General features: G+C 40.0%; 1 protein-coding gene across 3 annotated transcripts in view; it reads right to left on the bottom strand.

The window, feature by feature from the left end:
- LOC101412971 (uncharacterized) overlaps positions 1 to 12,240 on the bottom strand; it is a 34,604-nt gene extending 22,364 nt beyond the window's left edge. Inside the window, exons 1-2 of one of the 3 annotated variants that reach the window (XR_011645957.1) lie at positions 11,974 to 12,240; positions 11,610 to 11,703 (exon numbers count right to left, since the gene is read on the bottom strand). Coding sequence is in view for 2 of the 3 variants with exons in the window: in XM_012527948.4 (XP_012383402.2) it covers positions 11,974 to 11,980 (7 nt within the window). In the remaining variant the exon portion in view is untranslated. Of the gene's footprint in view, positions 1 to 11,609 lie in introns of all 3 variants that reach the window. The other 2 variants (XM_012527948.4, XM_058309943.2) reach the window with 2 other exon arrangements.
- Between the last annotated feature and the right edge of the window lie 5 nt (positions 12,241 to 12,245).

Below are 12,245 nucleotides of genomic sequence, written 5' to 3' on the forward strand. Positions count from 1 at the left end.
ATTGTCAATTTTCTTTTTTTAAAGATTTATTTATTTATTTATTTATCTCCCCTCCCCTTTCGCCCCCCTCCCCCCAGTTGTCTGTTCTCTGTGTCTGTTTTGCTGCATGTTTTTTTTTTTTTTTCATCTGCTTCTGTTGTTGTCAGTGGCACGGTAGTCTGTGTTTCTTTTTGTTGCGTCATTTTGTTGTGTCAGCTCTCCGTGTGTGTGGTGCCATTCCTGGGCAGGCTGAACTTTCTTTTGCTCTGGGTGACTCTCCTTATGGGGTGCACTCCTTGAACGTGGGGCTCCCCTATGCGGGGGATACCCCTGCATGGCAGGGCACTCCTTGCATGCATCAGCACTGCACATGGGCCAGCTCCACATGGGTCAAGGAGGCCTGGGGTTTGAACCGTGGACCTCCCATGTAGTAGATGGACGCCCTAACCACTGGGCCAAGTCCGCTTCCCTCAATTTTCTTGATCTTCTCAAAGAACCAGCTTTTGGTTTGTGGGTTTTCTCTATTTTTTTCCTCAATTTCATTTATTTTCGCCCTTATCTGTATTATTTCTTTCCTTCTGCTTACTTTGGGATTAGTTTGCTGTTCTTTGTCTAGTTTCTGTAGTTGTTCAGTTAAATCTTTGAGTTTAGCTCTTTCTTCTTTTTTAATATAGGTGTTTAGGGTTGTAAATTTCCCTCTCACAACTGCCTTCTCTATATCCCATAAATTTTGATAAGTTGCATTCTTGTTTTCACTTGTCTTAATATATTAACTGATTTCAGTTGCAATTTCTTCTTGTTTAAAATTTTTAATTAATTAATTTATTCCCCTCCCTTGTGGCTTGTTTTTTGCTGTCCTGTGTCCATTTGCTGTGTGTTTTTTCTGTGTCTGGTTGTCTCCCTTTGTTGCATCATCTTGCTGCGTCAGCTCTCCGCGGCGCACATGCGGTCAGCTCTCTGTGGTGTGTGGGCCCGCTTGCCTTCACAAGGAGGCCCTGGGATGCGAACCCAGGGCTTCCCATAAGGTAGACAGGAGCCCAACTGATTAAGCCACAGACACTTCCCTGCAATTTCTTCTTTGATCCAATGATTATTTAGGAGTGTGTTGTTCAGTCTCTACACATTTGCAGATTTACCTCTTTCCTATTATTGATTTCCAGTTTCATTACATTATGATCTGAGAAGGTGCTTTGTATAATTTGAATCTTTTTTTATTTATCAAGAGCTGCATTGTGCTCTACCATATGGTCTATCCTAGAGAAAGACTCATGGGCACTTGAGAAGAACATGTAACCCACTGAATTTTGATGCAATGTTCCATATATTTCTGTTAGGTCTTACTCATTTATCATATTGTTCAAGTTCTCTGTTTCCTTGTTGCTCTTCTGTCTAGTTGTTCTATCTAATGTTTTGAGTGGGATGTGGAAGTCTCCAACAATTATTGTAGTTGGAGATGATGTGGAGATATAGGAATGCTTATTCACTGGTCTGTTTGTTTTTTTGTCTTTTTTTTTTAAAGATACATAGATCTTACTCACTGATGGTGGGAATGTGCTGGTACAGTCATTGTGAATGACTGTTTAGCAGTTCCTAAAGAAGTTGATTATAGATTTGCTACATGACCAAATACCTTAGAGCAGTGACACAAACAGACATCTGCACACTGATGTTTACAGCAATGTTATTCATTATTGCTAAAAGATGGAAACAATACAGGTGTCCATCAACCAATAAATGAATAATCAAACCATGGTGATTACACATGATGGAATATTATGCATCTGTAAGTAGAAATGAAGTCATGAAGCATATGACAACAGGGATGAACCTAGAGGACACTATGTTGAGAGAAGCAAGCAGACACAAAAAGACGAATACTGTATGGCTGTGCCATTATGAACTAAATATATTGTGTGAATTCATGGAGTTAACAAATAGAATATAGGTCACCGGAAAATAGAAGGAGGTTAGAGAATAGAAAGTTAAGGTTTAATCTGTCCAGAATTGGTAAAAATGTTCTTTGTTAATCTTTGGAAATGAATTGAAAAGGTGAAACTAGCAGTGCTATTGTATGGGTATGACAGTTTTTAAAAGTGAAAGTCTAAGCTCATGTATTTTACTAGAAGGAAAGCTAAATAATGTTACATGGGACTATGTGGCATAGTAAAACTTTATGTGAAATACGAATATGTGTAATATTACTTATATATGACTGTTTTTCTTTGAAACTGAGCAAACGTATGTTAATGTTATAAGATGTTAAGTTGAGGCAAAAAAACCCTCCACAAACATTATACTAAATGAAAGGAACCAGACACAAAGTAATACATATTGTATGATTCCATTTATATAAAATGTAAATATAAATTTATTTATCTACTTTACCATATTGTGTAATCTTTTTTCCCCCACTTTATTTTTTTAAAAGATACTTCGATTACATAAATGTTACAGAGGATATATAGAGGATTCCCACAAGCTACGCTCCTCACCCCTACCATATTTTCCCACATTAGCAACATCCTTCATCAGTGTGGTACATTCACCACAATTGATAAACACATCCTGGAGCATTGCCACTAAGCACGGATTATAGTTTACATTGTAGTTCACGCCCTCTCCCACTCAACGCTGCAGACTATGGCCGGATATATAATGGCTTGTATCTGTCATAGTGATGTCATTCAGGATGATTTCCAAGTCCTGAAAATGCCCCCCTGTTACACCTGTTTTTCCCTCTTCCTAATCCCAGAATATCTATGGGTCACTGCCTCCACAACAATGGTATTTCTTCCATTGCTAGAATCACAATAAGTCTACAGTAGAATACTAGAAAGCATATTTTAGTCCATAGTTCGTTTCCCAATCCTGAGGATTCTGGGATGGTGATGTCCACGCCACCATTAATTGAGGGGGGCTTCGATCCCATAACATCTGATGGATGGGACTCTCTTGCTTGCAGTTGTAGGCATTCCCAGTTCCTTGGTATGTTGTCTGTCCATCACCTCCTCTCTGTTAGCTGTCCCAGGTGAGTCAATTGAACTGGAAAGAAGGTATTGCAACTTCATTGAGATTCAGGGCTCAGCTAGCACATGGACAGCCCAAAGATTTAAGTCTCTTGGATGTACACCTACCAACTCTAGCAACAATCATAGGTTCAAATAGGACAGAAGAATCATGCATAAGGAAACCACAACTGAATCTAACTATCACACTGGTGAGCATAAATATCAGATTAGGGCCCACTGGCAACGTGCCAAATTCCTGAGCTATCTGCCTTTACTATAGTATCTGGATGTCTCCATATCCCAGAGGAACTTCACTATTTGGGGTAATATCTACTTTGGCTGTCAATGAGATCCTGTTGAAATGTGCCTAAGTGCTACCTCGGGGATGGCCTCCCAACTCACTTTGAAGTCTCTTAGGTATACAAACTCATTTGTCTTTAGCTTCCCCCCCTTTTGGTCAAGGTCTTTTTTTTTTCCTTTCCCCAGATGCATTGCTTGTTGGTATAAATCAATTTATAAAGATGGAATTAGATTAGTGGTTATGTAGGGTTTGGGAAGGATAGAGGGATTGAAAGGTGACTGCTAAGGGGTTTAGAGTTTTTCTTTGTGGAGTAATGAAATTGTTCTAAAATTTTTGTGATGATGAATGAACAACACTGTGATTATGCTAAAAGCCATTGATTATACTCTTTGGATAGATGTGAATATATCTCAGTGTATTAGCCAGCCAAAGGAGTGTAGATGCAAAGTACCAGAACTCTGTTGGCTTTTATGAAGGGTATTTATTTGGGGTAAAAGCTTACAGATACAAGGCCCTAAAGAGCTCAACTCAAGGTTAGTTTCTCACCCTAGTCTGTTGCCACAAGTTGGAGCAAGATGGTGGGAAACATCTGCAAGAGTTCAGCCTTCCTCTTTCCTCTTAAGACTCTGTGGGCCTGGCTACTTCTGATCTCAGCTGTAGGCTGGAGGGCTTGTTTCTTTCCTGGCCTGCTCAGCTGCTCAGGGCTCTGGTCTCTTCAGCTGTAGCCCCAGGCTCAAAGTCCTCTTCTGTGTCTGTGAAGCGCTCTCCCTTTTCTCACCTTTCAGCTTCTGTGGGTTCTTGATTGAGTGTCCATTTATATAGCCCACCAAGGGGGCGGGAACTCAACCCTGCACACCCTAATGATGTGGTCGAATCAAAGCCCTAATCTTGATTTAATCAAGTAAATGTAAAGCCTTTGAATTTAAATCAGTCAAAGGGTATCATGCCCAGAGGAACAGACCAATTTACAAACATAATCAATATCTTTTTGGAATTCATAAATATAAAATTGCCACACTCAACAAAACTATTTTAAAAAATACATTAGAGCTGTTAAAAGATACTGAAAAGTTATGCTGGTACCTTAGTTTTTTGCGTGTGTTTTTTTAAAATTTGAAACTTTAAGTCAAGTCCTTAATAAAGATTACAGCAATGGAAACAGTGTACTTTTAAAATTTGCTGAAAATATTTAAGAAATTTCATTTTCTTCAATGTGTGCAGACACATTAATGATGAGGGTAATACAACTATCAAAACTAATTTTTAAAAAATAGCCACTACATTTCTTTAAACTGTTTCAATATTAATGTGTATTTTACAAAAGAGAATGGTTTAATAAATTAATTGATTTAAAGGTAGGTGTCTGGGAGCAGATGTAGTTCAAGTGGTTGAGCATCTGCTTTCCATGTACAAGGTCTTGGGTTCAATCCTTGGTACCTCCTAAAAGCAACGAAACAAATGAAAAAAAGCAACTCATTGGGGAGTGGATGTAACTTAATGTTTGAGCACCTGCTTCTCACGTGTGAGGTCCTTGGTTCAATCCCAGGTACCTCCTAAAAAAAAAAAAATTAAAGAAACAAAAAAATTCTGGAAGCCAATGTGGTTCAAGTGGTTGAGCACTTGTTTCCCACATGGGAGGTCCTGGGTTCAGTACCCAGTGCCTCCTAAAAAACAACAAACAACAAGCAAAACAAATGAAAAAAACAACTCAGGGGAGCCGATGTGGTTCAGTGGTTGAACACCGGTTTCCCACATACAGGGTCCAGGGCTTATTCCCCGGCCCCAGAAGTACCAAAAAAAGGTAGGAGTATTACATATTTTTTATAAAAAATAAATTTTCCTTGTGAAAAAATACATTTGAGGCATATAACTGTAGATGTGAACTGGTGGCGGAGAGAATTAGTGAATTGGAGGAGCAAACATCTGGACTTGAAAAGACAGGAGAACAGGAAGAGGAAAAAAAGGGAAAAAAATGGAACATGGTCTCAGGAAATTGAATGACAACATGAAACTCACAAACATACCCCTTATTGGTGTCCTGGAAGGAGAATGGAAAAGGGGCGGAAAGAATATTGAGGAAATAATGACTGAAAACTTCCCAACCCTTATGAAAGACATAAATATTAATATCTAAGAAGGACAATATACCCCAAACAGAATAAATCCTAATAGACTTACTCTGAGACGCCTAATCTTCAGAATGACAAATACTAGAAATAAAGGATGGATTCTGAAAGCAGCAAGAGGAAAGCACATCACATACAAGGGAAACTCAAAAAATTAAGTGCCGACCTCTCATCAGAAACCATGGAGGTGAGAAGTGGTATGATGTATTTAAGGTACTGAAAGAGAAAAACTGCCAGCCAAAAATTCTGTATCCATAAAAACTGTCCTTCAAAAATGAGGGTGGGAAGCAGACTTGGCCCAATGGATAGGGCGTCCATCTACCACATGGGAGGTCCGCAGTTCAAACCCCGGGCCTCCTCGACCTGTGTGGAACTGGCCCATGTGCAGTGCTGATGCGCGCAAGCAGTGCCGTGCCATGCAGGGGTGTCCCCGCGTAGGGGAGCCCCACGCGCAAGGAGTGCGCCCTGTTAGGAGAGCTGCCCAGGGCGAAACAAAGTTCAGCCTGCCCAGGAATGGCAATGCACACATGGAGAGCTGACACAGCAAGATGACACAACAAAAAGAAACACAGATTCCCATGCCGCTAACAACAACAAAAGCAGACAAAAGAATAATACGCAGTAAATCGACCCAGAGAACAGACAACTGGGGTGGGGGGGAAGGGGAGAGAAATAAATAAAAAATAAATCTTTAAAACAAAACAAAACAAAACAAAAATGAGGGTGACTCGCTCTACCTCCTCCTCCCCAGCACTCAAACATTCCCAAATGTAAGGCTTTGTCACAGGATGGAGTCAATTCACCAAAGGTTATATGTATGTAAAGAAGTCAAAAGGGTTGAGATTCTGTAAGAATTAACTGGTGAGGAGGTAATTGATGGTAGGCTTTGTTCCTTGATTGAACCAAAGGGTGAGGGAAAAAGCTTCAGAATGTATTTGACTACTGAATCCTGAAATCCATTGTGGAGGGAAATATGTTGGGAAAGCAGCTGAATCTAGTAGTTTCATAAGCAACAAACTCAACATAAATATGGAAGGTTACATGTGGTGAGGAACAAAGAAATTTCTTGGTTTCCCAGAAACAGCTGGAGCATGTGAATGTGCATGCAACCTTAGTTCTAAGGAGCTTCATACAGAGCTGTCTCACTCAGAGTCATGGGCACTTGAGAAGAATGCATAACCTGCTGAGTTTGGATGTAACGTTCTGCAAATGTCTGTTAGGCTTAACTCAGTTATTGTATTGTTCAAGTTCCCTGTTTCCTTGTTGTCCTTCTGTCTGGTTGTTCTATCTAATGATGTGAGTGGGATGTTGAAGTCTCCAACAATTATTGTAGAGATGTCTATTTCTCCCCTCAGTTTTCCCAGAGCTTGTCTCATGTATTTTGGGACACCCTACTTAGGTGCATAGATATTTATGACTTATACCTTCCTGGTGGATTGTCCCTTTTATTAATATATAATGGCTTTCTGTATCTCATAACTTTTTTTGCATTTAAAGTCTGTGTTGTCTGATATTAGTATAGCTACTCCTGCTCTTTTTTGGTTACTATTCATGTGGAGTATCTTTTTCCAACCTTTCACTTTCAGCCGTTTTGTATCTCTAGGTCTAAGGTAAGTTACTTGTAGCAGCATACGGATGGCTCATGTTTTTTTATCCATTCTGTCAGTCTGTTTCTTTTCATTGGAGAGTTTAATCCATTCACATTCAATGATATTACTGTAAATGCATTATTTACTTCCACCATTTTATTCTTTGGTTTTCATATGTCGTATATTTTTGCCTGTCTTTTTACTCTTTTGGTTATCTGTACCCTATTCTTTCTTCTATATTCTCCTCCAAACTCCTGTCTCCAGTCTTTATTTCAGGTTCTAAGGTTTCCTTTAATATTTCCTGCAAAGAGTTTTTACAAACTCTTTTAGTTTCTGTTTGTGAATATTTTATACTAACCTTCGTATTTGAGAGACAATTTTGCTGGATGAAGAATTCTCAGCTGGCAGTTCTTCTGTTTCAGTATCCTAATTGTGTCACACCGCCTGTATGATACATATCATAAACTATTTGTGCGCATCTTGTTGATTATTTGTCTCAAATCCTGAGTCTCTTTTGGGGCTTTGATATATTCCTTTCCTTGGGCCACTTCTTCCATTTTTAAGTATGGCTTGTAATTTTTCCTGGTGTTTAGGCATCTGATTTGAATTGTGAGTTTACTCAGATGCTCGATTGCTCTCTCTTTCATAGGGATTTATTGGTCGGAGGCTGGTATTACTGCTGTTCTTTGATTCCTGGCTCAAACTGTTCCGGGTCTTTAGGATAGTCCTGTTATTTGCTCATATCTGGGCCCTGAACCCAGGAATGGGTTTCAGATTTATTTTCAAGGGCCTTGAGGAGGGAGGTTATAAAGGCCAGAAAAAGCCTCTCTTATTTACTTTTAACTTCCTCATGTGCACTTCCTTGGTCACCCTGCAGGTGGTGCTCTTTGGCTGCCCTCTCAGTTTAAAGCCTGGTCAAACCTTGTTCGCTGCAACTGGGATGGCACAAATGTGATAGAGGATCCTGCCTGGAGGCTAAGAGCCTCGCAATTCAAACTTTCTCAAAGGCAGTTTTCCAACCTTGGCTGGCAGCCCCCTCCCATCTTCTGGGTTGAAATAATTACACTCCCCTTTGCGTCCTCAACATCCAGTCCTGGTCGGTAGAGAGGAGAGCGAGAGGGTCAGATATCTTTATTTCATTGCCAACTTCAAGGCAAAAATCGCGGACCCTGCCCAATCTGGAAGGGCTCCTGTGGCACAACAGTCAAATTTGTTAACCAGATCTGAATCAGCCTTAAGCCATGTCCCTCTCTCTCCTGTTTCCTGGGAAGATAGATGCCTGCAGCCTCCTCTGCCCACAGATGCTGGCCTGAGGCTGGAGGATTCAAAACTGCTCATGTGGTGGGGGAAGGGTGCCAGTGGCTGCAGCTGCAGGCTCTATTCATGGTCTTTCCACTGAAATTTCTATCCTGTGCCTATCTCACTTCTGAGTTGTGTCCAGCTTTCCCCTGGTGTCCTAAACCCTAGAACATTTTTTTTTCCAGGCCTTCTCTGCCTGTCCTTTATCTATTTTTCTGGGAGAGAAGTGAGACTGGTGCCTCTCTAATCCACCTACTTCCAAGAATATTTTTCTTATTCCTCAGAATATTTTTCTTATCTTTGTCTTTGCTCTTGCTTTTCCTTTTGTCCTTTCAGTTTGATGGCATCTTGGTTCTCTAAGTTCCCATCTGTCATGGCTGCCAGAATGTGAAACTTTTTTTTGGGGGGGGTACTGGGGCCGGGGATTGAACCCGGGACATTGTACATGGGAAGCTGGCATTCAACCACCGACCAGATTGACTTCCCTGACCTGATTTTCTTATTTGTTTTGCTTGTTGTTTTCGTTTTTTCATGGGGCGTTGGGGACGGAACCCGGGACCTCTCATGTGGGAAGCAGATGCCTCCCACATGAAATGAGACACATCTCATTCCTTCTAATGTATTTTTAATCTCATCCGTTTTGTCCTTCCTTCCCATAAACTCTATCCCCCCCCCTTTTTTTTTTGCAGGCTTTCAAATTTTTTTTTATGCCATCCAGTGTCTTCTTAATGTCCTTTATCTCTTTAGTCATATTTTCCGTCAATTCCTTGAATTGATTTTAGGAGATTTATGTGATTATCATAGAATAGTTTCCTTAAATCCTGTGCCTTATCATAAATGAATTTTTATTTGTTCCTTTGGCTGGGCCAGCTCTTTCTCTTTCTTAGTATGGCTTGTAATTTTTTGCTGATGTCTGCTGCAATCAGCTCACAATAGGTTGGTTCGTAGGGAAGGCAACGCAGAACTTTACAAAATAAAGGTCAGAGAAGAGACACACAAGAGAGGAGATAAAGATGGGACAAGGGGACTCAAAGCTTCTGGAACTGAGAGCCTTGACCCCAGTTTCCACATCGCATTTATTGGGAAATTACCGAGTAGCTGTTTGCTATTAGAACTCCAACATCATCTATAGTAGGGAACAACTGCAACATCTAACAACTGCAACATTTGCAATAGACAGGTATAACATTTACAATAAGGAACAGGTAAGCCGTTTTCTACAACACATGTCTACGCATCTGAATATGTGTTGAATTTACTATGATGTTCAGTCTCTCACTCTTGCTTACTGGTTTTGTTTCACAGCTCTTCTTTGTTTTTGGTTCAGCTTATTTTAAGTTTTAAAATTGCCCAGCTTAAGTTATCAAAATAGGGTCAAGGACTCACTAAAGGCACATATCCCATCCAAGGGGTTTGGGATGAGAAAATCCAAAAAGTGTTTTTTCTCTTTCCAGTTTTCCAGCTGGGCAATAGATGCCAGTCATCACCAAATCTTTCCACTGAAGTGTCTCTTTCAACTTCCACTTGCCAGTGATTCTGGTTTGGCCAGAGCCAATATTCAAAGGGGGCTCTGCTGGCCAAACTCACTGAAGAGAAATGAGTCTCCACCTTCTGCCATCCCCTCTCTCTTACTACATAGAAAGATGTCTGTTCCCCTCTCAGTTGGCTGCAATGAGCCACAGTTTTAGCCAAGCTGTTCACCTTGAGGGTAGGGGAGGGGTGCTGTACCAGATGTCAGGACTAGTAACTTAGAGTTTTTGTTTCAGCATCTTTGTCTCTCTGTCCCTCATCCTCTGCAGATCCCCAAAGCTCCTCAGACAGTTTTCTGCCTTTCCTCTGTTGTTTTGTGTGAGAATTGAGCCCTGTCTATGTACTCTGATGCCATCTTCCTTGAAGTCTTATCCCATTAAAAATAAAAAACAGGGAATTCTCTCCCCCAAAACAGTTTCAATAATTGGAGTATCTGGAGGCTCTAGTAACAAACCATTTTACAGCCTCTCAAATGCCAGCTAGGAAATACTCATTCCAAATATAATGTTCTCTGTATGCCTGATTGTCTCATGCCTCAGCGTGGACAGGACATACTAACCAAACTAAATGTACAAGTAACTTTCTTAGCAGACAGTCTGAACATAGAAGGTCCTCCAGACTAAGCCTGTGCCCTCCAGTCTGTCTTACTGCACCTGGTAGAAGAAGTTCTACCTGAAATACCTGAAGCTATTCTTTTAAAGGTAAAATTAGAAGTATGGACAGATAGAATGGCAGGAAAAGCCACAACTGCAGAACCAATCCAGCTAAAACTCTAGTCTAGCATTCTTAAAACAAAAAGGGGGATACTGGCTTATTTCTGGAAAAATTAAATAAATGCCAGGCTATTCTATTAGACAAGTCAAATAAAAGCAGTGTCTTGTTTAAGTTCTGTTCTTTACTAATAATCAAGAGAAGCCAATACACGATTATACACAAATAACTGAAGAAGTTCACTATAGCTGTCCTGATATCACAGATCAACTACTGGATTACCCCAACCTAGAAATGTTCACCAATGAAAGTTGTTGCATGAACCAAGGACATCAGGAAGCTACTTTTGCTATTATAATCCTACAGGATGTAACTGAATGAGAAACTCTCACTCTAAGTACACCTGTACAACATGCAGAACTCATAACACTCATGAAAGCATTACACTTAGGAAAAACACTAAGAAGGTAAACATGTACACTTTTAATTCACATGAAATATCAGAGTAAAGATACACCACCACCTACTTTTATTTTCTTTGATTTATCCAGCTGGCTTTCTTCTGGTATTGGTTCCAGGTTTAGAACTATACTTCAAACAGGCATATCTATTCTTAAATTACTCATTCTCAATGATCTTATTTTTAAATGTTTGTTGTATACTTTATCTAGAGGCTGTTAGAGTACACCTAATAATAACAAAATGATGCTCTCACATTTGTCTGAATGTCAGAACTGAGTACATCACTCTATTACAGAAGACAAACCAAATAACTCCAGGATTGGAGAAGACAAACGACTACCTGAACCCAAAGAATGTCTTTCATATCATACTAAAATATTCCAATCCCCAAACCCTGATCATCACCCATAACCAGCAGGAATTAGCCAGGGTGGTCATGTTCCTTATCACTCAGGACTGAGAAATATAACAACAAAAAGTGGGGATTGAAGCTGCTGCTTCACTAACCTCTAACAGAAGTAATCTTTCTTACTGATTTATTAAAGTTTTTATTTCATTAGTTTCAAAACTCCATCCTTTTTATGCATATTAATAGGAAACTTACCTCGCATATGTACAGCAGTGAGAATATTAGATGATCTAATCCCAAGATTCGGGTTAGGTCCTGTTTATGTCTTTTTCTTTAAAATTGGAATAATCTGGTTGTAGCAGCGGGAAAATGCGCTTGACTTAAAAGTTACTTTTGCTTCATTATAATAGTAAGTTCTTGTTTAACTGTATTTTCTTCTCCCTAATCCAGGATGTTTTATTTATTGCTCTATCCCTACCTCCTGGAGAAGGATACTTTACAAGTTTTAATTATAATTTTCCAGTGGGAATACTGTCATTAAAAAGTACAAAAGGGCATACAATGCAAGGTCTTTCTCCCACGACTTGTTTCCCACAAACCCAGTTCCCCTAGTACGTACCAATCATTAGTTTCTTCAGACTTGAATTTCTAATCTATGTTTTATTCAATTTATAATTTCTAAACTCTGGAGATATACTGGTGAGCAGGTACTGTTCTCCGGTATTTAACTGCTCATCAGAACCCTGTAAAAACAAAACCGGCCAGCGATCTTAATTCCCGCAAGGACGTCTAGACCGAGAAGAGCACACAGTTGTGCGTCCTAATTTTCGGGTTCCCAGGGAACTCAGGCTCTACAGCTTGGCAGTTACCATGGTTCCAGGCGCCTGCCTT

Source organism: Dasypus novemcinctus, chromosome 2 (genome assembly GCF_030445035.2).
Source record: "Dasypus novemcinctus isolate mDasNov1 chromosome 2, mDasNov1.1.hap2, whole genome shotgun sequence".
Classification (NCBI taxonomy): Eukaryota; Metazoa; Chordata; class Mammalia; order Cingulata; family Dasypodidae; genus Dasypus; species Dasypus novemcinctus.